Source organism: Sphaeramia orbicularis, chromosome 4, assembly GCF_902148855.1.
Source record: "Sphaeramia orbicularis chromosome 4, fSphaOr1.1, whole genome shotgun sequence".
Classification (NCBI taxonomy): Eukaryota; Metazoa; Chordata; class Actinopteri; order Kurtiformes; family Apogonidae; genus Sphaeramia; species Sphaeramia orbicularis.
Genome location: NC_043960.1, coordinates 45,307,582 through 45,333,012, shown reverse-complemented (window position 1 = coordinate 45,333,012; position 25,431 = coordinate 45,307,582). Strand labels below are relative to the sequence as shown.

Below are 25,431 nucleotides of genomic sequence, written 5' to 3'. Positions count from 1 at the left end.
CACTGACATGTGAGTGGACAGCTCTAGGCTCAGGGCTCTATTGTCTAAACTAACCCAAAATAAACACACAACTTGGAAGTCACTACTTTGCACGTAGACGTCCAGCCTGGGCCTACTTAGTCCTCCAAAACCCACCCTAACTGAACAAAGCCAGTGTCACCGTCAAATGAGATGAGCGTTTGGGCTGAGGTTTGTGCTTTCTGTCTCATCCAGACAAAGGAAGGACTCACCATCCTCATCTTCATCATCTTCATCCTCATCATCCTCATCAGCAGCGGCGGCCCCTTTAAGACCGTCCTGGAATAATTAATGACGTCGCGCTGTAAACACGACTGACGCTCGGCTGCGTGGCCGAAGCATCCTCAGAAAGACACCAACACCGAGACCCTTCAGGTTCCCATGTTTATTTTTTTCTCCACCGTCGACGGTTTCCCTCATATGCGGTCCCGAAAAGCTTCGCGACAGTGCTGCGTCTGTCCTCCCGCGTGCCATGGCTAGAAAGACGGACATCCCTTCGTCTTACTACGGTCAGTCGGTTTTGTCTTTGTTGTAAATGCCAACATATTTTCCCTGTTGTGTTGTGTTATTACGTTATGACAACAGCACAGAACGGTGTCCTATTAAACCTCCATGGTATTTAACACCTTACTGTGATTTAACATGAAGGGACATGTTAGCATTATAGCCTGATGCTAAATGTTACATTGTCAGCTGCTAACTACTGAAGGTATTTAAACTAACGGCCGTCAAATACGTAGAGTAAAGGGTTAAAATGGTTATTTACGTCGGTGCATGTAACGAAAACCGACTGTTTCGGTTGAGTGTTTGGTATTTTCCACGTTCATTGCCTCTGACTTATATGTTCCCTTTGAGAAATCTGCCTTGTTTTGTTCAGCTGTACTGTAAAAGTGCTCCCAGACTAGTCAACAAAAGGACTTCTTCACTTTCCCCTTCCTCTCCACCACATTGAGGAGAATTTTGACAACATAATCACTGCAGATCAAGTAGTAATGAAGGTTAAAGCATTGTCCTTTGTCAGCAGATTTAATAAAGGATTTATTGTCTCCATGTGGCATTTTGTCTGCTCCAGACGCATGGATATGTTTAATCCGTGGGCAGTTTTGTTCCCAATATAATCCTTTATCACCGCCAGATGCCACACAGACAACAGCTCTATTGAAAGCCAAGCTCACAGATTTTCACTGAAGCATTCTGTTACATTAGCTTTATGTAAACAAAGTGAAAGTAATGCACAGAATGGACAAAGAAGCATACTGGATATTATGTATGTTTTAAGTATGTGGCTTATCTAAGGTGTCATTTTAACCATCCCCTTTCATGAACTGCAACCAGGAAAGTTCAACTACAATGTTATATAACAGTAGCCAGTCTACATTCCAAGATGACATCCCATTGTCACATCAATATGAAAGTCATTATTAAATACAACTGTACATTGTTACCCATCCTTGCCCATGTAATAATTATATTGTGGCGTCTCAGAATGAAACTGCCATTGTCGAGCCTGCTCCTGACAGCCTTTGATGGGAAAGGCGACTCTGTCTTTTTGTTATTTCCCCACTTGCTGACCCCTTGTGTTCCTCACATCTCATGACTCCAGCACTCTGCCAATCACGACTGCAACCTGTCAGCTGTAGATGAGTCTCCCTGCTCTCCACAGGCATGCAGCCTGTCATCAGGGCCTGCAGACTCCAGCACTCCCTGATCAAAGCATCAGGCTGCTGCTGGAGAGGATACAATGAACTTGCAAGTTTGGAGTGAGCATAAATATGAGCCTTTGAGCGGGGCTGTTACAGTTGTTAATACTGATTTTAATACTGACCATAAGTCTTCTGTTAGTTTATAAGACACCTATGACAGCTCTTCAGTTTTCATTCTCTTTCTAACCACAGGCCTAGATATGAATGTTTACTCTCAGTCAGTTTCTCAATTCTGCATGTTTTGTAAGCTACTTTATCTCTAACGATAGCATAACCCAACACCCCAAAACTTCCCAGGACAACTCCAAGGTCTTACATTCTGTCTGTCTTTATCTTATTTTCTTTCTTCTGCTTAGCGACAGCGTCATACATCATATTAACCAATCACAAATAAGCTTAGTGCAGGTTAGTGTAAGTTAGACTGATGTCCTGGACAGGTCAGAACTGACTTCTGAGAGAGGGCGAAGCTTTGTCCATCAGTTTCTCACTTGTGCACAATAAAGGAAGGCCTGATTGACAGCCAATCCATTCTCAAATTTCTTCATCGTTTACGCCTCCATGACACAATATTAGGCTAAAATTGGTGTCAATGATTAATTGTCACACAAATGCTTGAAATTTGGAATGGTATTATTGTCTGTTGTATTCTGTGTTGCATTATGTCACCACAGTAGTATAGGTCTAATAATAGTTGAATTACTCACATATAGCTCATAAAGAAATAACTGAAGAAGAATGTGGAAGGAATTAGTTATTTCATTTTTCCGTTTGACATGGCTTAATTATACAAAGTCCATTTCTGAAATATTGAATTACAAGGCCATACTAACAAAAGGTAAAGTGGGCAGATATGATATAACATAATTGTACAAAGTCCATTACTGAAGTACTGGACAACAACCTCTGGTGTTGTCTGTGTGACCTCAGTGAATTGGGCATTGTGCTGAATCCATAGTCAAGTTTTTTAATCGGTCATGACTCATGTTACCACCTTTTTGCTGCAAATCTAACACTTTGGTGGTTGCCTGTGTGCACAAATACTGCAGTGTTAAAAGTTGGAATTGGACAGCAGGAATATGGCGCAATGTCAAAAATAATGGTGAAAAAAGGTGTGAAGAAATAACAAAATATTGCTGTTAGTTTCCTCCAACTGCTTTTCTACAGGTGAATGGAGATGATTGTCATAATTATGCAAAATTATCATGCTTAGCTCAATGAATGCAATGAGGTGATTATATAATAACTCACAGGCCTAGATGACTAATTACACACATTATATAGATACATATTGGGACTTTGTATAGATTAATATGCACATATACTAGCCTAATTTTGTGTTCTATCAATTCAGGGGCTACTCCTGAGAGTATTGCAGAGAATGTAGTTTAATTAATTAAGTTTAATTATAAGAAATATAAGAGTATCCAACTATCCCACCAGTGAAACTTGGGATTGTATCTTGGTGCATCCCTCTGTTTAGGTGCTGCTTTATACCACTGGCTCCCTGGTGCTTCTGCTCTAATAGCTATCTAAGAGTAATTCAGATTTTTGCTCTCACCACTGAGCTAGGACAAGACAAATTCTACATCAGCATCTGCGCTGTAGTGTTGTTGGTATTTTGCTGAATGTCTCATGGTGTTTGTTTAAATGTGGAAGTTTTAGACTCTGGAAAATTGATCATAGGTTGCCATTTTTAACCTGTATGTTTAGGTCCATTTTATTTCGTGTGTTCCGATTTGTGATAACGATGCTGTCTGGTTTATGATTTCCAGTTCAGCTTGTTGGAAAGAGAAACATTTTTCAACAGTCTGAAATACCAACATTACTTAGTTGTTACACAGGAAGTAACAAATGTCAGAGCAATAAAGTCCTTTATGATCAGCAGCGAGAAGGCATGTTTTTTGTAGAAAAGGAGCAGAACATCAACCTACTCTCCTGAAAGCCATCATTATAAGTTTCTTGGAAATGTCATAAACACTATTTGAAGCAATGGTAGACGAAGCTGGATGACACACTGTCGTGATTTTAATCCTGGAAGATAATAAGCAACATTTTTGACTTATTACTTTCCCATATTAATATTAAGATGTATTTTTCTTTTAATGAAATATAAATAGAATGTATTCTGTAATAAATAGCAGCCAAAAACACATGAGAAGGCATAAGGGAATCAGTGATTTAGCAGCTTGTCCACCTACCTGTCATCCCATCTGTCAACTCCAAGTCTCATCTACTTGGCCTACATCCTAGATTGGAATTTATCTATGAGGCGAGTATATTACGTAACAAGTAATATGTAGCAAGTGTTCAGGATTATACTATACTGCTGTAAAGTTCAGTGAGTCAGAAAAGTAGGGGAAAAAAACTCATAATCATTCTGTGACAGGTTTGTAAGTAACAATTTAGATATGAGTTCCATTCACCACAGAAGGTGTTGAGTCGAGCACACTGTTAATTAACAAATTTCTCGCATGGGCACCTTCCCTAAACGCTGCATTTTTATACTGAGTCAATGCAGAAGCTTGACAGAAAGCCGAGAGCTTTAGAATCAAACATTCACAGCCTCTTCCTGTGAAATTGCAGTCAGAAAAGGTTGTGGCTGAAATGGTTCATTTTCCTCCCAAGACTAAATGCTATTATGGTTGTCCTAAGTGTCTCTGTCCCCTGCAAATATTGTCTTCAAATGGAGACCAATGCTGTATCTGTACTGCTTCTACACATTTTATTAGTCCTCGTGGCATGACTGCTCATTATTTTTAACAGGGTTATATTCTCTTGCTGTTAATTTAGTGCATCTTTTTCCAATAAGTAGTGCCTGGAAGTTTGACTTGGTGTGTTATTCACACTAATGATAAGATGAGTCGGTAAATAATTTCTGCACTGAGTCGAGCGCTAGATTGTTATTTGTTCTAGTCTGTGAAAATGGGACACTTAGCTGGAGAGAGGCTTTATCAGGCACCAGCAAAGAGATTTTAAATTGACAATTTGAGGCACAAATACAGTCAGAGTTTATTTATTACTGGAGGGCATTGACAGTGATTTGTCGAGCATAACCCCCAGCACACACAAAAAGATGACTGAAGTTTTGAATCTTGCTTACACAGTGAAAGGGTTTAAGACAGATCTCTTGCTAAATGATGCAGCTAGCTTCACGGAAACAAAAAAAAAAATCATTATTCTAAGAAAGAAAAGTACATGTTTTGTGTGGGTGATTGCCTTGATTTGCACTTGAGTTTTAGTGATCTGTTTGGAGTGATGTGAATTCAGTGTGTACGCAGAGGCAGAGGTTACTGTAAACTCCTGCTGGACAACACACACACACACACACACACACACACACACACACCCACACACACACACACACACACACACATGATCCTTTAGAGTAAAACATTTTCAATAATTTGTAAAACTCACATCCTACCTAACATAAAAGTTTGATGTGTGAAACAAGATGGTGATGGCTGTATGAATACCCTGCAACAAATTGCATATGTAAATTAGTCCATTACACAGTTTTAACATATAAAAATAAGTCTTAATAAGTTTATTATAGTATCCCTACTGCAGTACAGATTCCCTTATGTAGTATAATTTTGTGATACTGACAGACAGACTTTCAAGATGTGAAGGTTCAAACAATACAAACAAAAAAAAATGCAATGAATTCTACTTCTTTAAAGCTATAAATCTTCAAATCTGTAAATAAAGCTAATTAGCCAATAAGAAATATGGCTCCATGGATATGCCACATGCAGTTATGCATGTATGACCTATTCTGTCACAAGTTTGTATTGGACGGTTGAATCTGAATCACAGTTGCGGTCTGGTTCCACAGGAGCACGGGGCCGCCACTGACATGCTCAGAGGCTTCCACAGAAGTAACCAAGGTCACAAAGCCCTGCCACAATACTGCTACTTCTCTGCTCAGAGCAGCAGGCTAGCTGTCAGCAGCTGACGCTCTCAGATGCTAACTCCCCTCTTGAGGGTCAAATCCCAATCCGACTCTCACCGGTCTTTGCTGTTGAGAGGATTTTAGATAGATAGCGCTGTTTCTTTTCTTCTCTCTGAAAATATAGCTGGTAAATTGTGTTCGTCCCCTGATACGAGTGGGCTGCCAAGTACCAGACCTCAGCCATCTGCTAATAGTTCAGAGGATCCCATAGAAGCCTGAGAAGTAAACCTGCACCAGAATTGTGAGTGTTGTTGTCTTGTCTCAATAAGAAGACAAGCACTTGAAAGGTTGTACCCTTCTCTACAGAGGGGGAATCAGAGCAAGGAAGGAAATATGTTTCTATGACCATGTGAAACTGCACTCGGATTCAACCATATTTAACTTGAGCAGTAAATCTGTGCGCTACCGATTTTTGTACCTTTCAACACTTACAGTCTCTATGCTGTCACAGACCCATTCAATGAAATCACAATTTTTTTAAAAATTTAAAGAACATTTACAAAAGACAATGAGAATTTCTGTGCATTTAAATCTACTACTGTCATATAAATATTAATTGACGGTCCTTTATCATTATTGTCTTCATTGTAGTTTAAAACACGTTTATGTAACATTTGTTTCTGCAGCTCTTTATGAATGGTGGTGTTTTGTCATTGTTTCCACCTGTCATTTTTTAGTTTAGTGTTGCATAAATGCAGAGACATTGCAGACTCCTTATTGGTTAGACACTGATAGATAACAAAAACAGTTTCCTTGCATTTTATTTATTTATGTTTTCAATAGACTGACCTTTCCTTCTGGAGTAAAAATTCTACACACATTGAAAATGTAAATGATGAGGTGACAAATGATGATGATTGACCAACGCTAATGTTAGAGGAGAAACTGACCTCTGCTATGTTTTTAAATACAAACTAGAAAAGAAGCACAAAGCTTCATTTCTGGCATTGCTTTGCACGTTGGATTGGTCAGAACTTTCATCAAATATGAATGAATATACTGTACTGTACACAGCTTTTAGTTACAGACTCTGCATACACTGCAAAACATTATGCCTTTTTTGTTTATATGTGCTTGGATCTTACACTACCTCTTAAGGCCAACATGAGTTGGACAGAAACGCAGTATTACAGCAGCTTACTCTCTCTGGGTCTTATGAATCAGCACAGTAAAAACAACAAAAAAAAAACCTTTCCAAACGGCCCCTCTGACCCAGCCCATGTAGAGCACCTGCAGTGTTCGAGCTGTTTGCCTGACCGTGGTATAAAAGAGGCCTGTGTTGGACAGTGGAGCCTGAAGACAGTGGTGCCTGTGTCTGTGTACTGGATGTGTTTATGGAGACGAGTTAGGAAACGCATACGGGGTGAGGGTTTTATTTTGGACCATGTGCACTACTGTACAACTGCCATACCCTCCAGTTTTATACAGGGCTTGAAAAGATGCTTTGCACACTGGTCATTTCATGGCTTGGATTTTTAAGAGTATTCTGCACATTCTGTTGAATATGAACAATTCTCTTAGTGATAGTGTATATGCTTGTAAATTAGTGTGCGCTTAATCCCTTAGCAGTCTAACCTTATATTTAAATGAGTTAAAGGAGATAAATGTTTTGTTTCCTCTCAGACTGTGAATTGCAGTCCAATGAACTGCTTCTGTGACATTCCCCTTAAGTTTATCGCTTCAGGCTGGGTTGTTACATCTGACTCTTTCCTGGCTCAGACACTCTGAAGTTGATTCTCAGCAGTCAGTCTCAGCACATGTTTCAGAATCTGTTTGACAGGACTTGAATTGAGGTATTTCCTCAGCGCCTTTCAATCTTTTTGGAGAGTCATTATTAAAACTCTGTTTGCAGTAGCCATTTGAACTGATACAATACTTTTATGTGCTTTCAGACATAGTGTGTTATCCTCTGCACTTATCACTGTAAATTTATCCATAGATCTTGTTACTATGGCCATGACTAGCAGCAAAAATTAGAGGATTACTGCTAAAGCCTTTGATCCTGATATGTAATTCATCACCCTACCCAGGCTCATTGCCTCAGATCCTTTGTTTATCACTGATTACCGTCATGTCAATCTTTAAGTCATAACAGGACATGGTGGTATTATCTAACACTCTGTCAATACAGGGCACTAGCAATTTGTGGAGCTAGCAACAACCCTAGCTGTCCCAGCATAGCATGCCTGCCAGGCTTTTTCCAAATGTTGTTGACTACAAACCCTCATTCAAGTTGACTAAAGGCAGCAGCGCGCATCCAACACACCAGCCTCATCTTCTGCACTGACACACTGCAGTGCAGTCTAAACAGCCATCATCTAGTGCAGTGTCTGCTGGTGGCCCAGCTTCATGATTTGCACTGTTTTTAACTCTTCAAGTCAGGTCAGGCTGGTGCAGTACAACAGCAGTTTAACCCATAAGGACCCAGTGTTACTTTTGCGGCAGTTCCCAAATGAATTTTTCTCTATATTTAACCTTCCTTAAGTGATTTATCACCATTTACAGTAATATTATCTTATGTATTTCTTTTTTTTCCAGTGAAAATCAGGTATTTTCTTACATTTAATTTACTGATTATGTCGATATTCATAACAGCTCAGATTACAGTTGAGGGCTATTATATCAAAAACAAAGAAAACGGAAGAAAAACTTACTTTTTCAGCAAAGATACCAATAACTGAACATAACCCAGTGTGTCCATCCACTGTCATTTATCAAACTCCATGGGTTTTACAGGTGTATCAATGTTGTAGAAGATCATGGTGTTTCCACATTCATTATGGAGCCTCTGAACTTCCAAATGGGTCATATCTGATGACCATGAAAGGATGACAAACTGCATTTTACACCAATTATTTACATGTATTGACAGGATTATTGGATCAACACGTATTAAACAGTTTAGATCAGTAGATGGTTTTGGTCGCTGGGGGCTTTTTGCGTCTTTATGGGTTAAGCTAAAGATGTTATTGTGACACTCATGGTCTGTAACCATAGTATTATTGTGATTGAATAAAGGTGTGTATAATCCTCCAGAATATTTCAGTCAGTTCTATACTATATTATGTTTATGTGGCGGCTGGAAGCTTTTTGTTTTCAAGTTGCAGGTTAATTGGTTAATTGGTCGATCAAAATAGGTGTGAATGTGAGAGAATGGTTGTTTGTCAGCCCTGCAATGAATGTCAATCAAATTTTATTTAAATACTGCCAAATCACAGCAAAAGTTATTTCATGGCACTTTACATTTAGAGTTGGTCAAGATAATAATAATAAGATAATATAAAAATAATAAGATAATAAACTGATCTGGTGACACGTCCAGAGTGTACCCGGCCTTTGCCTCTTGGTAGCTGGGAGAGGTTCCAGCATTCCCATGACCATCTTGAGGACATGAATGAATGTTTAGGTTTAATTGGTCAAAGGTTAAGGTCACGGTAACCACACAAAACATGTTTTTTACCATAACTCATTTGCAATTTTGTCAATATTCTGCAAAATGTGCAATTGAATCAAATGATGTGATGACATTTCGTAATCAATTATTTAACTTCAGGTATTTAACATAAGACTGCTAGTATGATCATAAATACATTTTCTTGTGTCCTGTGGTATTACTAGTGTAATAGCCAGTGTTTTAAACAACATAACAACTGTCCTAATTTTTCATCAGTCGACGTTGGGCCGTGCTGACTGTTGGTCCTCTTACAGGACATACTGGCAGACACCATGGCTGTAAACAGTAGGATGATCAGGAAGCCACAGACATGAGCCTGAACAAGGCTCGGCTTTCTGACATTCCGTGAACCACAATCTGTCCACTCACCACTGACTCCTTTATCACAGTGTGAGTTTATGCCTCATCTGACACTCACCATATGGATGATCTTGTATTTTTTGAATCACGGTCACAATAGCTCTGTGAAGATCTCGATTTATTTTTCTCAGTCACATAACAAAAGAAGATCAAAGGAAGAATAATTTTGAAATCTATTTCTCTTTAATTTGGTCTACTACCCATGTACATATGTTGTTTTCTCACAGTAGCTGTACCTCTAATTAGCTCTGATGTGAGTTAATGTGATTCAGCCTTAGGAACAACTGCTGGGATATAAAAGCAACTTAGGGCAGAGTACAGAGCAAGAGTCGAACTCTTTTCAGTACACTGCAATATTGCAATTTTGTATTTTTTGTCGTCATCAAAAATTTCACCTACCATAGAAATACACAGGTGCTTCAAAGCAAAGGTGGCATTTTGGTAGATTCAATTAGCTGTGCGTCTCTATTGCTGACCTTAAAACACTCTCTGACTGTAGTGGCAGCGGTGGTTCACCTGTTTAACGTTAACTGGGACTGTCATTTGGAGTTTGTAGTGTCTAGTTGTATTTTATGAGCAACTTTGGTCATACGAGGGCCGTTCAATAAGTTCATGGCTTCACCCAGAACAGAACAACACAGACTGATAATTTATATTTTATTTTTCAACATAATCTCCATTTACAGCAATGCACTTGGTCCATCGATGTTCAAGCATCACTATCCCATCACGAAAGAATGTAATATCCTGTATTATAACAACCAGTATTTCTGGGTGAGGCCATGAACTTATTGAACAGCCCTCGTAGTGCAACATTATTTTGTAATTGATTAAAAAAGCATCAATTAGTCTATATCAGTAAATTGGATTATGTGAATGATGCATATCATTATATTTGTACTTGAGCTCTCCACTCCAAATTTTACACTACTTAGTTGAAATGCAGGGTAACATTATCTTATATTCAATGCCAGTGCTCTGCAATTGCTGCAGTGAGCACCTGGTCTGGTGACATTATGTCCTTGGCAGAGGAATTCACACACTTAACACAGAACATCTCCCATTTTTTAGACCTAAAACACCACTCAAGCAAGTGAGTCTCAGTGACAGTGAAACAGATGGCTCTGAATGTAGGTTTTTATGAAAAAAAAAGACAAAAGAAAAAAGGACTTCAGGCCTCTTGCACAGAAGTGAAAGATTAGTAGCTCACATTACTTCATTCAGCAGATTGACATGGTTATCATATACTATCACCTGCAACAAATGTCATTATGATGTAGCAGGTGCATCTAATCCAATGTTGGGTTCAGATTATCCAGAGTGGTGAAACTGAATTGAACCTGTCACACATGGCAGGTCTGTGACATGTAATTCTGTGTCACTGATATTATTTTGCTATTTCCTCATATATTATATTTAGCATTTCTGTCTTTCTGATTCATGCAGCATTAGAGGAATCATGGAAAGGAAATGTTAAAGGGTTGGGCAGTAGATTATCTACAGCTACTCTGAATTTGAAGGTTTTGTTTCTGCTAAATACAGGATTCATAACCTTTTAGTCTTTTGAAGTGGTCCACCAGATTTGCATGTACGTAGTACAGCGTAGTCATTTCTCACGCTTTTAGAAGCAAAACTGGCTTGTTGTCTTGTGACTGGATTGGTATGGGAAATGGCCAGATGGGAGACAGGCCTGCTCATGCTGGCCGAAGTCTGTCCCAGCTGCTTGGAGATATTTCCATGTGTGATGATGAAGTCTACAGTGAAGAAGTCTATAAGAACACGTCATAGTGGTTGAGGTCACTTGGACATCCAAGAAGAAGCTGTGATAAGACGTACTGAATAGAAGCATCATCATCACATACTCTCTCTCTCTCTCTCTCTCTCTCTCTCTCTCTCTCTCTCTCTCTCTCTCTCTCTCTCTCTCTCTCTCTCTCTCTCTCTCTCTCAGAGCTGGTCTGCTCACAGTTTTTCCTTGCCATTGTCACCAAGTGTTTGCTCCCACAGAATTCTGTTGGTGTCTGTGAATTGGGTTGTTAAGAGTCTGGTTTAGACCAGCTCTAAATGTAAAGTGTCATAAGATAACTTTTGTTACAATGTGGTATAAATAAAACTTGATTGATTGACTTTGATTGAAATTTGACAGTATATTCAGTTACACTTAGAGGCATAATTACAGATTGAGTTAGCTGACTGATGATTCTCACCACCATGGTTCAGTGTTTACTTGGTTGGGTCAAATGGGAATTCCTACTGTGACCTAGATAAGCTTTTAGCTAAAGAGCTGTTAAAATGATTTATTATATTTTCGTTCAAGCGGTGGTGTTTGGTCTTTTAATATGGTTGCTTAACATGATCGTTACTCTTCATCCTATTCCTGCTCGAGGACCTGCACTGTGAAATGGCCTAGTTTGTATGTCCTGGCCTGTTAAACAGCACATCAGGTTAAGATGTGACACTTGGATCCACTGTTATTGACTGAAATGTTCTCCTGCTTTAACATGTAGTTCTTCCATTTCTTTTTATGGCTCATCTTGACAGTGATTCAGCTAGGTTTTGTTTTGGTTTTTTTTGTTGGTTTTTTTTGAGGGGGGGGGGGGGGGGGGTCCATCTTGTGGGTTTTAGAATGTTTTTTGCCCTTATAAGAAAGGCAAAATTCATTATAAAGTGTTTAGATAGCTAGGAAAAATACCTATGATATTCCTGTTAACATGCAGCCATGCATATCCCATTAAAAATAGTGCTTTTCCAAAAGCTTACAGTGATGGGAGGCTTTCTACTGAATGAACTCCCTCCTTCAAACCTTCTACAAAGGATCAGTTTTCTGACATTTGCTCATATCTGTAGCAGCTGGTGAAATTATTTTTTGGTGGGGCGCAGTATGCAAGTTAGTTTTCAGATGCAGTATAACCACATATCAAAAATAGGATACACATGTATCACTATTTTAAAATATTGATTTAGATTAAAATAAAAATACATGGTATGTGTTTTCAGGCATTTATTTTATATATGTAAATTTCACCCGTCTATCCTGGAAATACATACATTTTTCCATGACTCCATTATTAAAAATCAGGCATGTCCCTGACAAGTGTCTTTTCCATTGATAATATGGCGAGTGCATTTAGACCAGGGGCAAATGCAGTGTGGGTAGATCACATGGAATTAAAAAAAAAAAAAAGTTAGCCTATGGCCTAAATGATGTTGTTACAGATCCTGTCAGGGTTCGAACCCCAGGGTCCCACATCAAAGGCAATAGTATTAGCTGCTGAGCTATCTAACTACTAGTATGTGTCACTAGTGTGTCTTGGTCATTTTAAAAGTAGCTCAAGCTGAAAAAGTTTGGTTTAGATGACCTTGTTACATTTCTGCATTTCTCAGGAAGGTTTTAATTCTTTTCGGGATGTGATGTTTACTCCTGCGGGTGGTGTTTGGCTCTCCTATCTTTCTATTGGAGGGTGTCATTTCAATGAGGGTAATTACCCCAATGGGGTAATTGGGGGGTTATCCCATTGAAATGAATTTAAACATAGTTAATCTGTTCCAGCCCCCTAAAACCACCCAAAAATTCTTGGAAGATGATGGAGGAGAAGGAGGAGGAGGAGAAGGAGGAGGGTTCTCTGGATGGAGAACCTCCTTCCAGTAAAATGTCAAATAGAGGAATTTCTGGCGTTTTCTCTCTTCACTTAATTTGGACTTTCTTGCCTTACTTTCATCACTGTCCGCCAGACCATTGTCATTAAATAAAGCAGCTGCACGACCTGAAATTAATTTGTCTGGATGATTTTTTTCAATAAAATCAGAAACCTCTTGCCACTTTGCCAACACTTCTTTTAATTTACTTGTAGAGATAGCTTCCTCCTCCTCACTGTCTTTGTTGTGGAATTTCAAAATCCCATCCTCCGTCTGAATGCTGGTGCTCCTGAACATGAAGTGAGCCTGCAGAGGCTGCATCTGTTGGGAGGAGCACCTGTTCGTACTGCGGATTTCCACTTGTATTTGGAGACTAAAATTCTTAGTAGCCGCAGCTCATAAAGCAAATTTCTCGTACTGCAATGCACTCGTACAGTGTAGTTCCACTGTACTCATTCAGAAAAAAGCAGCAGAATTTGCTGTTTACACAGTACCTGCCAGATTCAGAATATTGTCATGTTCCAATAGTGGGATTGTAGTTTGGATGTAAATAGTGTAAACACTGACATAAGGCTGAAGCTGCTGTTGTAGCTCCATTAACATGCTGCCTTTTCTGCGGAGGCTGTGTGCACTTTGTGCACCTTTAAAGGACTCTTTTAAGAAAAGAAGAAGCACAATATAAACCATTCATTTATTTGTGATTAGGAGAATCTGATCAATCATGATCATTCCAAAGCTTCTGATCGGAACCAGAAGATGGAGCCTAATCAAAATCCAAAAGGACCATATTTCAAAGCAGACAATAACACATCAAGTACTCTCAATCACTTCTTAGTTAGTATTTCTGATTGATAGATTTATGTGACATGATAAAAAAGGTGTAAGTAAGTGAAGTCTAAAATATCAACAGTCATCAAATATAATATATTACCCTGAAGTATAGCCCAGTGTTGATTGGATTGTGAATTTTCATTATCTATCTTTACTCTGCAACTGATAGTGTTAAGCAGTGACGTGATGGTAAACTGTAAATTTTCCTGCAATAAAACTGATCACAGTATTTAAGCCTCCCACTCTCAGCATGATGTCAGAAAAAAATAGTCATTGTGTGAGTATATTTTAGACAGTTGCTTATGTGGACGATTTACCATATCGCAGGCTTTTAGTTTAATCACCCCTTTGTCTGTTTGCCTTGCAGGTGAACCACGCAAGTTTGACCCAAACTTCAGAGGGCCTATCCACAACAGGTATTACATACACTCAACATCATTATCATCTTTTGCTGAAAAGTTCACTATGTGATATTTAGTGACATGTAGCAGTGAAGTTGCAGATGGCTGCAACAAACGCAGAATTCCCTCATTATGAGAAGTGTTTGTGTCCATTCTGAGCTTTTTTAGTGAAGGGATAATTAACTCTGGTCCATATTCAGTCACAGTAGGTGATGGTAATGAATGTTATGCTGGATGAGTCAAATGTGAAACAAGTTCAATGTATGTATATATGTAAACTCCATGTATCTATGTATGTGTATGTGTGTGTATACAGGTACTCTAACAAACCTTATACAAATCTCTTTTGCCTGTTATATAATCCTAGAATCTAATAATGTTGTATAATCTTTATGGCCCACCCCTCACCACAGCGTTGATAGATTGATCATTTGTCATGCTACGTTAATAAAGATGGAGGCTGAGCGCTGACAGCTCTCTCCGCTCCAGCATACAGATCAATGGCCATAAGTCAAGCGGGTGGCTGGAGTTAGCCCAATGACACACATTATTACCCAGCCAGATACACACCCAAAACAGATGTAGTCCACACATAACTGGAGCTACTGCAGGGAAATGGGGGGGAAAGTCTACTGTTTTTTAACAACCAGCACAGTAAGACCTCTTCTTCTGAAGCACTTTCTGGCTGGCGGGGAATCTCTGTCTGTCTGTGTGTCTGTCTGTCTGTCCATCCATCCCTATACACACCATATTTGATAAAAATGTGAGTCTTAGATAGCTAAGACAACGTCATTCCTTCAGAACAATAAAAAGCAGAATATTGCAATAAAGCAAAATCTCAAGGGTGTCACCACAGGCTTTTCTTGATGATTTAGTCATTTTCTGAGGTTATGTTGGCTCTTATCTCTTTTATGTTCAATGTCAGTTTGGCAGGCTGCTGTGAAGGCATGTTTCAGTCCTCCTGTGTCTCTTTAGCCCAGCCTATCAAGCCCATTTCACTGCTACAGCTGGGTGAAGGCACCAAGGATTCTTTGATGTTTCTGTGGCTCAGAGGCTTTTTCTTAATGAGAACAGGGAGAGAACAGACTCTGTGGTCGTCTTGTTTTCATGCGAGCTCAATGCCTAAATGAAGTAACCGTATCTGTGGTTATTGAGCAGTCCTCTAAAGGCCAACAGAAGTGGACACAGTGTAGTGTTAACTCACCCAACTTCATTGAGGAATAATGTGATGAATCTGCAATTAGCATAGCACATACAGCTGAGTCACAGTGGCATCACTGTATTTCAGTGTAATAATGCATTAGTGATGTGTTGCATTTTGGTTTGTTTGTATACACTCAGGTTCTCCTCTTTCTTTCCCGCTCTCAAACATGTGTGGCATTTACTTGAGGAGCCTTTTGTTTTTGTGGAAATCAGAATGGCCTCTGTGGCTGCTCACTGGAACCAATGTGTTTTGAGTCTCTGGACTGTGAGAAGTATCCCTTTTGTGTGCAAATCTGGCCCTCCAAGTATTTCCTCTGGTTGATGTCTATTACAAAGCAGGGGCAGTCTGGCAAATTCACACCACAATGGCACCCACGCTATTCTGTGGCACTTTTGCCATCTGTGTCACCTTGGCTCCCATAGAATAGCAGACCCTGCAAATGCAACACGGACACAGTTTCTCACTGAACTAACAGAGTTTTCAATGTAGATGTCTCTCTTTTAGAGCAGTACAGCATGTCAGCTCAGTATGTAGGCAGCACAATGCTTTGGTCCTTTGCTAAGTATATGTAAGTGACATCTGAGGAGATCAGAAGTTCTGGAGTGAGGCCAGGTTGGAGTCCGAATAGATTTTCTGTTCGACTTTATTTTGGATCTCCTCTGCAGTCCATGTGGCATGCTATCTTAGGATAAGAGAAAGAAGCAGAATTGTTTTCACTCTCCTCACACTGTCAGCTTTCCCTTTCCTCTCACCTTTGCTTGTTTCAAAGGTGACTTTGTATTAGCACTGTGGTGCTGCGTTTGCACTTTGACTTAATAATGCAGTCCTGTCTATATAAAGAAGTCCGGAACTACAACAGGACTACAGGAACAGTGGTATTACGGCAGACGAGAGGCAGGTTTGCCTTTACAGTCCCACCCCTCTAATTACTAGTGATGTGTGACTGAGTGATAGCTAACTTATCTACCAGTTGAAGGATGGAGGGGGCTGAGAAGATACAGAATGCAACTATTGCCATGGCAACCCAGATAGCACATCCCTTTGTTCATATTGAATGAAATGCAATAGTACTCCCATGTCTCCCTTTGTTAATAATATGCACAGTATCAGTGATAGCTTTGCTGGTAGTGTGACACACTGTATTTTTAATGTAAAACTGTGGCTGTCTTCTGTAAAACTGGGCCCACTTTTGTTTCCTTTGTTTGGTTAATATCACTGGAAATAAATTGCTGTACCAGGAGAAAACTAGTCATTGCATTGATGTGTACTTCAGCCTTCTTCCATAAGGAAACTGATTATTCTTTTAGTTTTTACATCAAATGTTATCCCATAGGCTTGTTGTTTGGCTTGTTCATGAAGATGAACTCATTTAAAGGCCCAGTGCATAGAGACTGTGATATTTCAGTAGTTTTACAAGTTTGTTGCAGCTACACAATGTAACATGAATGTAATAGAATTGAGATTGACATGTATGCAGACTGAACAGACAACATGTCCAGGGTGGGCCCCGTAGGTAGCTGGGATAGGCTCCAGCAGCCCCGTGACCCTCTCAAGGATGGATGGATGGATGGATGGATGGAGGGGGGGAGGGACGGATGGACGGACAGACGGATGGACAGACGGATGGATGGACGGATGGACGAACAGATGGATGGATGAATGGGATAGACAGATGAATGGACAGACAGTATAATAACTCTTACCAAATCTGAGGCTTAGTCAAAGTACAAGAATTAAAAGCCATTGGTGCAAGCTGTTTATCCTTACAGCTATAATACCAAACAATGTAACTAAGCTAATGATCATGCACTTACAAAAATGGTATTTATGTGAAAGGAAATAATGTAAAGTCAAGGGGAAGGCAGAGGATGTGGTCCAGTCATGACCTGGGAAGTGAGGCCAATCATGGATGTTGATTTTGCTTAGAAAGCTTGAGCCTAGTATTTTTAGCTTCGTGAAAATACCTTTTGCAGTGATCAGTCTGTCATATTATGCAGAATTTCTTTTGGTTGTCACACAGATGTAGGTATTAGCCTTAGTTACACTGTGAGATGGTAATCCTAAATTTCTGACAGGTCAGAATTTTGTCCCAGGCTGTCTTTGGTTGTAATTCCAGAAAAGACACTGTGTGACTTTTCCGCACTGCAAAGTAGGACCATCATTTTTTAGCTACAATCAAAGACATCGCTATATTTTCTCCTCTTGTGTCTTGAACAGAGTAACATTGTACATCATATACCCACCGGTAGGGGAAATTAAGAGGCTCTAGTTGTTAAAACATAAGATAATGTTTGTAATATGTTTTCATTAGTACATAGTGATAATAAAGTAAGAAGTGTTTTTGTTACTTTAGAATGAACTGTTTATCATCTACAGGGGGAGTGGGTAATTGTTCAGAGACTGCTGTGTTTCTACAGTAACTCTGAACAGGCCAGGCCTATGTCCCTAAATACCCCAGGGTTACAGGAGGTTGTGATTTGCAATTTCACCTCTATATGTCACTGAATATCACATGCAGAACCTATACGAAGTTGTGCCCAAGTTATGATGGGAGATAATATGATACATTTTGAATTCACAGGGATTTACAGTCTAAACTTAAATCAGAAGAGTGTCATATTATTGGAAACAAGTAGCTTTAGCTGCCCTACTTTCCCGCAGATCCCCAGTCTTACTTATTTCTAACCATTCTCTATTTCTCACCAATCCAATCTTCCAGAGCTGCTTCTTGACATGGATTGCAAGCATAGTTGCCTTTATTAATACAGGACCGTCTTAATTGGAGCTACACTTGCAAACATTCCAGGATAATTACCCAGCTGCATCATTTAAGCAGTCGCCTTTGCATTTACAGTTTAAACAGTTGTTTGTGTTGTAATGTACAGTCATTAGTGACTGTTTTATCCTCCTTAGTATGGGCATCAGAGGCCTAATCTTTCTTGACCAACTGCTAGGATATTACAGAGTTTATTTTTCAGGCTGAAAAGCAGCACATGTGTATGATGTCTGTATAACCATGTAATTATACTGCATACAAAAACAAGGACGATACTGTCTTCAAAGAACTGCACAGCCAAAATGTTGTCACATCTTTGAGCTTGGGCCTCCTTTTGACATTTGCTTTTTTCTTTTGGATGAAAAAACAAAGCGTTGAAAGCAGGAAGGCATGACTGTCTTAGTTAATTTGTGTAGTGTGTGATGTTTGGAGGAGGCAGTGTATGACCCTCGAGTTGTGTTACTTGGAAAAGGCAATTGGACTTGGCTCTGTTCAAGGTTGGGCTCAGTGTGAATAGTGTTGAAAAAGGGCATAGAAGGGGTTGGACTGACATCTTGTCTTGGGGCGGAAGGGAAGGAAAGAAAGCTTGTTATGGGAGACAGACAGTAAGACAGCGAAGAGAGTCACAGAGAGAGTCTGTGAGATGCAGCTTTAAACTAGCATACTGAGGCAGTAGCCTCAGAGAGAGGCGGTCTTCAAATAGCTGTCTGTGTGCCTGTGGGACAGTTAACTCTGTGGGGGATTCAGAGTCTCATTAGAAAGTCAGTAGAGCTCTACACCACTTCCTCTGAAATCTGAGTGTAGAGATGACACCTTGTCAGGCCTGCTAGCAAATATCAGACATAGAGCTCCACACACTTGCAATCCAGCAGCTAGGTCATGATTACCAGCAATGGTTAAGGCCATATACAGTTTTCTACTTGAGGTTAAGAGTGTATAGTTATTTATATTCATCCCCTCATTTTGTCAAAGATTTGGGGATATGCACGAATAATGGATTAGTCAGTTAGACAAAACTGACTAATCCATTAGTTCTTACTCTTATGGGTTCAACAGAAGATGTATGTTTGCCACAATGTCATAACTAATGGACTAATTGACTTAAATTGGCTTGATTATTAGAACAAATAAGATGTCCATCCCTGCTTGCTAAGATTGATGAATCATGGGCCACTTTACATCTACAGCCAAATTCAACCATAATCAACTCAATTTGTTTAATTTAAGCATGCAACGAAACAAAACATATTAAAACATAAGCTAAATAAATGTAAAAAGAAACATAATTGGAGGTTAATCAAAAATGTGAAAAAAACAACCATATGACACTGACAGCAGAGCTACATGAATTGCAGTAAAAAGTAAAAACGAATAGATTGTTGGCAAAAAATATCACTATAAACAGGATGTGAATAAAAGTCCAAACTCAAAGAGCTGCCTCTCAGGGGCTGCTTTTATACTTGAGGAAAAACAAGGCAAGGTTTACAAAACAATGTAAGGCATGTCTGTCTCCCTTCTTAGGAATAGTGTCACCATGATTTATAACTTACTTATTACAAATACACATTATAGTAGGATTTAAAACAAATGTAGTTGCTAATAAGGAGATAAAGGTGATCTCGTCTAAACAGACATTAACATGTGCTGGAGGCCTTGGTACCATTCTAAGATTACACGAGTGAACATCCTGTCTACGGATGTTTCTCTAACTTTAGCACAGACATTGAAAACATCAGTCTAAAGCCTATCAACCTGTTCAAGTGTCTGTGAGAAAAACATACAAATCAACAGTGACCTAAAATAAATATTGATTATGGAACTGTAACACGTTAGACCATATGGACACAGAGGTGCCTGCATCTGTGTGGCATGAATAAATGTAAACCATTATCTAAATGACTAAAACTATTGAAGATTGTGATTTGTGACATAATATATCATAACCTGAAACAGTAGTAGCTTTTTGTTTTTATGCAATATGCATTGTCATATCCTGTCCCCATGCACACAGGGCTTATGCCATCATGAGACATAAGACACCAAGAGACAAGTTCAACTCAACTACACCCAACATCGGCTTGAACGATTAATCTGTGCTGAGTCCGACAGGACATTTTATCAATATTGGTATCGGCCAAAGTTGTCATTTAGAGTAGCCCATAGCTAACATGAGGCTTTGAAACTAAAAATAGTGACCATCAATATTTATTAGTTGAATACTTTAAGACTGATGGTCAACAATTAAATTATTCATTTAAGATTTCTTACTTTATTGTGGTTAAATTAGTCGCTCCGGTATGTTTAACTGTTGTAAGAGAGACTCCATTCAGCTTTGTTCACCAAACAATGCCACATCTCTCTTTACAGAGTTGCATCTGTGCCCTTTCCTTTCTTTCTTTCTTTCTTTCTTTCTTTCTTTCTTTCTTTCTGTCTTTCTTTCTTTCTTTCTTTCTTTCTTTCTTTCTTTCTTTCTTTCTTTCTTTCTTTCTTTCTTTCTTTCTTTCTTTCTTTCTTTCTTTCTTTCTTTCTTTCTTTCTTTCTTTCTTTCTTTCCTAAACTCTTCAGAAACTAATTGTGAGACAAAGGGTGGATGTCTTCATTAAGTCATATTCATACCATTAAGGTCAAGTTAGCCCATACTAACCCACACTGACCCACAATAAGACATCATCAAAGATGAAATCTTCATCAGAATCAGTCTCAGTCTTAAAAACAAGAAGTAAACATAATAATATAATCTGTACAAATATTTCCATCACTATGAGACACTGTCATATCCCCTGGGGACAGATTACTGACTGATTTGGACAGACACAATCAGCTGGGAGTTGTTCCTAAACCACCTTATTTTTCCCATGTCAAACATCTTCTGTTTGTTCTCCCATCTTTATTTCTCAGGAGCTGCACTGATGTGGTTTGCTGTATTATCTTCATCATTGTCATCCTCGGCTACATTGCTCTGGGTACAGTGGGTAAGTTCGACACATTGCTACCAGTTACATCATACAAGGATTGATAATGATACACAAACACACAAATACATCAGAAGTGATATGTTCTGAGCCTGGATATGTTTTTGGCCTGGAAGTGTGGTATAATTTTTTCAGGTGGGTGATGTGTTAAAGTTAATGCATTACTTACAATGATGATTATGCTGCCAAACTAATGAGTAGGGATGAAAACAGGTTTGAAAATGTATCGATACATACACTGAACAAAAATATAAACGCACCACTTTTGTTTTTGCTCCCATTTTTCATGAGCTGAACTCAAAGATCTAAAACTTTTTCCATGTACACAAAAGGCCTATTTCTCTCAAATATTGTTCATAAATTTGTCTAAATCTGTGTTAGTGAGCACTTCTCCTTTGTCCTTTGCTGAGATAATCCATCCACCTCACAGGTGTGGCATATCAAGATGCTGATTAGACAGCAGGATAAAAGGCCACTCTAAAATGTGCACTTTTACTGTATTGGGTGGTCCAGGGGGGTCAGAAAACCAGTCAGTATGTGGTGTGACCACCATTTTCCTCACACAGTCCATGTACACAAAAGGCCTATTTCTCTCAAATATTGTTCATAAATTTGTCTAAATCTGTGTTAGTGAGCACTTCTCCTTTGTCCTTTGCTGAGATAATCCATCCACCTCACAGGTGTGGCATATCAAGATGCTGATTAGACAGCAGGATAAAAGGCCACTCTAAAATGTGCACTTTTACTGTATTGGGTGGTCCAGGGGGGTCAGAAAACCAGTCAGTATGTGGTGTGACCACCATTTTCCTCACACAGTCTTCTTCATGAATTCTCTGAAACAGCTTTGGAGATGGCTTATGGTAGAGAAATGAACATTCAATTCACAGGCAAAAGCTCTGGTGGAGATTCCTGAAGTCAGCATGCCAATTGCATATTCCCTCAAAACTTGTGACATCTGTGGTATTGTGCTGTGTGATAAAACTGCACATTTTGGAGTGGCCTTTTATTGTGGCCAGCCTAAGGCACACCTGTGCAAAAATCATGCTGTCTAATCAGCATCTTGATATGCCACACCTGTGAGGTGGATGGATTATCTCAGCAAAGAAGAAGTGTTCACTAACACAAATTTAGACAGATTTGTGAACAATATTTGAGAGAAATAAACCTTGTGTGTACACAGAAAAAGTTTTAGATCTTTGAGTTCAGCTCACGAAAAATGGGAGCAAAAACAAAAGTGCGTTTATATTTTTGTTCAGTGTATATGTTGGAAAACAGTATGAAGGTTCTACCCAAGGGATCAATAAAATACTATCTAATCTAATCTAATCTAATCTAATATTGTTAATACTCACTGAATATTTTGAAAATGAAATAATGAAGAGTTGGAAGGAGAATGATGATGATTTAAAACGTGTGTTAAAGGTCATCATATCAACTGATCACTGTATGCAGTATCTATCATGTGTGAAACCATATGTGTAGGGAAAAAAAAAACCCATAAAATTTAAAGAATTTAATATAAAGGAACTGAAACATAATGGAAAATTTGAATAAAAAATATTATGAACAAAGATTGAGTTATAATGTTGTGAAGTACAGTAAGACTGTATTAAAAGAAAAAGGGTTCTGCCTGGTCCAGGACATGTCCAGGGCAAGGCCTTAAACTGGGTCAGCGTGTCCTTGGAAAATATTAGAAAAGGTCAAACTGCCTGGCACCAGGATGAGCTAATGGTGTATTCTGATACACGGCCAATAGGCTTTAAATATGTTAGAATGGTGTCAATTTGTAAATCCAATGAAAATGATCAATGGGCATGGAAAACAGCAGTTTGGAGAAGAATGTAAGGCCAAAAACATAACCTGTTGGTCAGAGTTGTTCTGGTGTTGCTTGGTGACTGTGAATTGCTCTCAAATTTTTTGTTGATGATAAATCTTCGTTGCTTTGAATGCCAACTTCTGGTGATGTTTTGAAGACCATAGACAGACTTTATTTGTTATTCCAGATTTTACATCAAAAATGAAATTTTGATGCATTTGGCTGAGGAGGCAGCAGCAATAAATAAAACAGAATAAATATGCACATAAAAACTATGTGTGAAGTATAAAAAAAAATATGGTTCTCTGATTAAAAAAAACCAAACTATTTTCAGTAGTGAATACTTTCAGTAGTGAATATTGCACACTTATATTGGACACTGGAGCAGTCCTGTGTAGGTGAACGTGGGTGTGTTATTTTTAAAGGACCAATTAAAAGTTGGTCCACCTGAACAAAGCCAAGTCTAAGACTTAGGCCTTTGATTTGGGACTCGTGTTCCACATCAGAAGTGTAAATGAATACCTTTCCATGTTAGTGGAATAAACCTTAAAGTTTACAAGTTGAACTTCCAGGGCTCTGCCTTTGTTAAAGTGACTGGTGTGGAGTGAGTTAGCTCTCCCCAGGACACACTAACACTTTAAAGAGAAAACATCTGCTCTTTTTGACTAATACATCATGTTATGAATCATAACTTATGATGCATTATTTCAACAAAATATCTGATTGTTAAAAAGTGTGGAGGAGTTGAGAAATGCAGCTTACCCAGAGAATGGGCTATTCTTTTAATGAGTGGGAGTTACACTACAGCATTCAGCTTTTATGGCTCACACTGATTTTGTCTTGACTGTGGTCCTTTTATTAATGCTGTTTTGACATTCCTATATAGTTTTTTGGTACGGGTGGCCCTGTTTCATCATAAATATGTTTCCATCAGTTCTCTTTCCTTCTGTCTAGTTTTTTCTCTCTCTTTTCTTGACTTTTCTTCTCTTTCCACCTTGTTCTCTTCTTCCAATTTTGGTAATTTGCTTATGTTTTTTTCTCTGACTCTCAAATGCATGTCCTGTTCAGAGGTACCACATTTGATCATATATTTTTTCTCTTTCTTTGACAAATATGCATCATAAATTCAGAGACAATTAAATTGCAGGCCTGTTGCAAAATGACTGTTCCTTGCTATCTTATTGTCAGTGGAGTCACATCTGGAAGTATTGGAAGTTCTCCTCCAATAGTTTCACAGAGCAGGAGTCATGACAATAGATGTGACATCAAATAGACTCTGGCATGCCTGCATTCAACTAAAGGACTTGATGTACTTCCTGTATATTTTTTCTACTTCATTTTCCTAGTTTTTTTTTGTTTGTCGGGCTTGTAGACTGACTTTGTTGTGCACTTTGATGTTCAGCACAATCCTTCATTGACTGGTGAGGCAAAGGGCCTTAACACTGTGTTGTTCAGGTCGGACAAATAAATAAAACACACGAATTGCTCAGCAAATTGAATTTCAGGGTTACTGCTACTCCTATCTAGAGAAACAGCACCAAAACAAATTAAACTGTATTGATTTTTGTTGTTTTTGTGTGTGTGTGTGTGTGTGTGTGAGCGCATGTAGATATACCTTCTTAATTATTATGCATGCACACAGTCTTTCTTATAAATGTCCATTATAGTCTTGTTAACTTGGTGAAGTTATTGCAAACAGAGACGTTCCCTGCTTATTTCTATACAGAAAGCTGTGTTATTTTTAAAGGACTCTCTTTGATCTAACAGGGGTTCTCAAACATTCTCAGCTTGAGGCTCAAAAGATAAATATAGTGTCCTCCTGGGACCCAAACTTAGCAAAGTCCAAACTTGTAAAAATCTTGAAGTGCTTTATCTTATTTCTGCCTTTATAGGCTACTGGTAAAACTGGCACCACAAAAATGCACATTATAAAAGTATATCACTGCAGTTTGCTGAGCATAAATGTCACATTTTGTACTTTTTTTGTAACTGTCCAAAATTAACGTTTTGACTCACTACCGAAGGGAACTAATAGATTAAAAAAAATGCACTTACCAAGCATATTTTTTCTAACCAAACTGTAGGTGAATAGGACATGACTAATGAATTATTTTAAATTAAAAATAAAGATTAATAAGACATGTTTTAGAAGAATAGCTCACTGATAATGACTGCTTTTTTTTAAATAGAGTTATAAAAATCAGCCTATGCAGATATGAATAGGGATAGTTTTTACCCCTCAGCCAAGGGGTATTGTAATCGTTTTGTCATCTATCCGTCTGTCTGTCCGTCCATCTGTCTCTGTCCA

At 38.7% G+C, this 25,431-nt stretch overlaps 1 protein-coding gene across 5 annotated transcripts in view; it reads left to right on the top strand.

The window, feature by feature from the left end:
- Positions 1–314: 314 nt before the first annotated feature.
- LOC115418380 (choline transporter-like protein 5-B) overlaps positions 315–25,431 on the top strand; it is a 50,320-nt gene continuing 25,203 nt past the window's right edge. For 3 of the 5 annotated variants that reach the window (XM_030132826.1, XM_030132824.1, XM_030132823.1), the window contains exons 1-3: positions 316–527; positions 14,322–14,370; positions 21,234–21,307. In XM_030132826.1, coding sequence (XP_029988686.1) covers positions 491–527; positions 14,322–14,370; positions 21,234–21,307 — 160 coding nt within the window. In that variant the 5' untranslated portion in view covers positions 316–490. Of the gene's footprint in view, positions 528–14,321; positions 14,371–21,233; positions 21,308–25,431 lie in introns of all 5 variants that reach the window. The other 2 variants (XM_030132825.1, XM_030132827.1) reach the window with 1 other exon arrangement.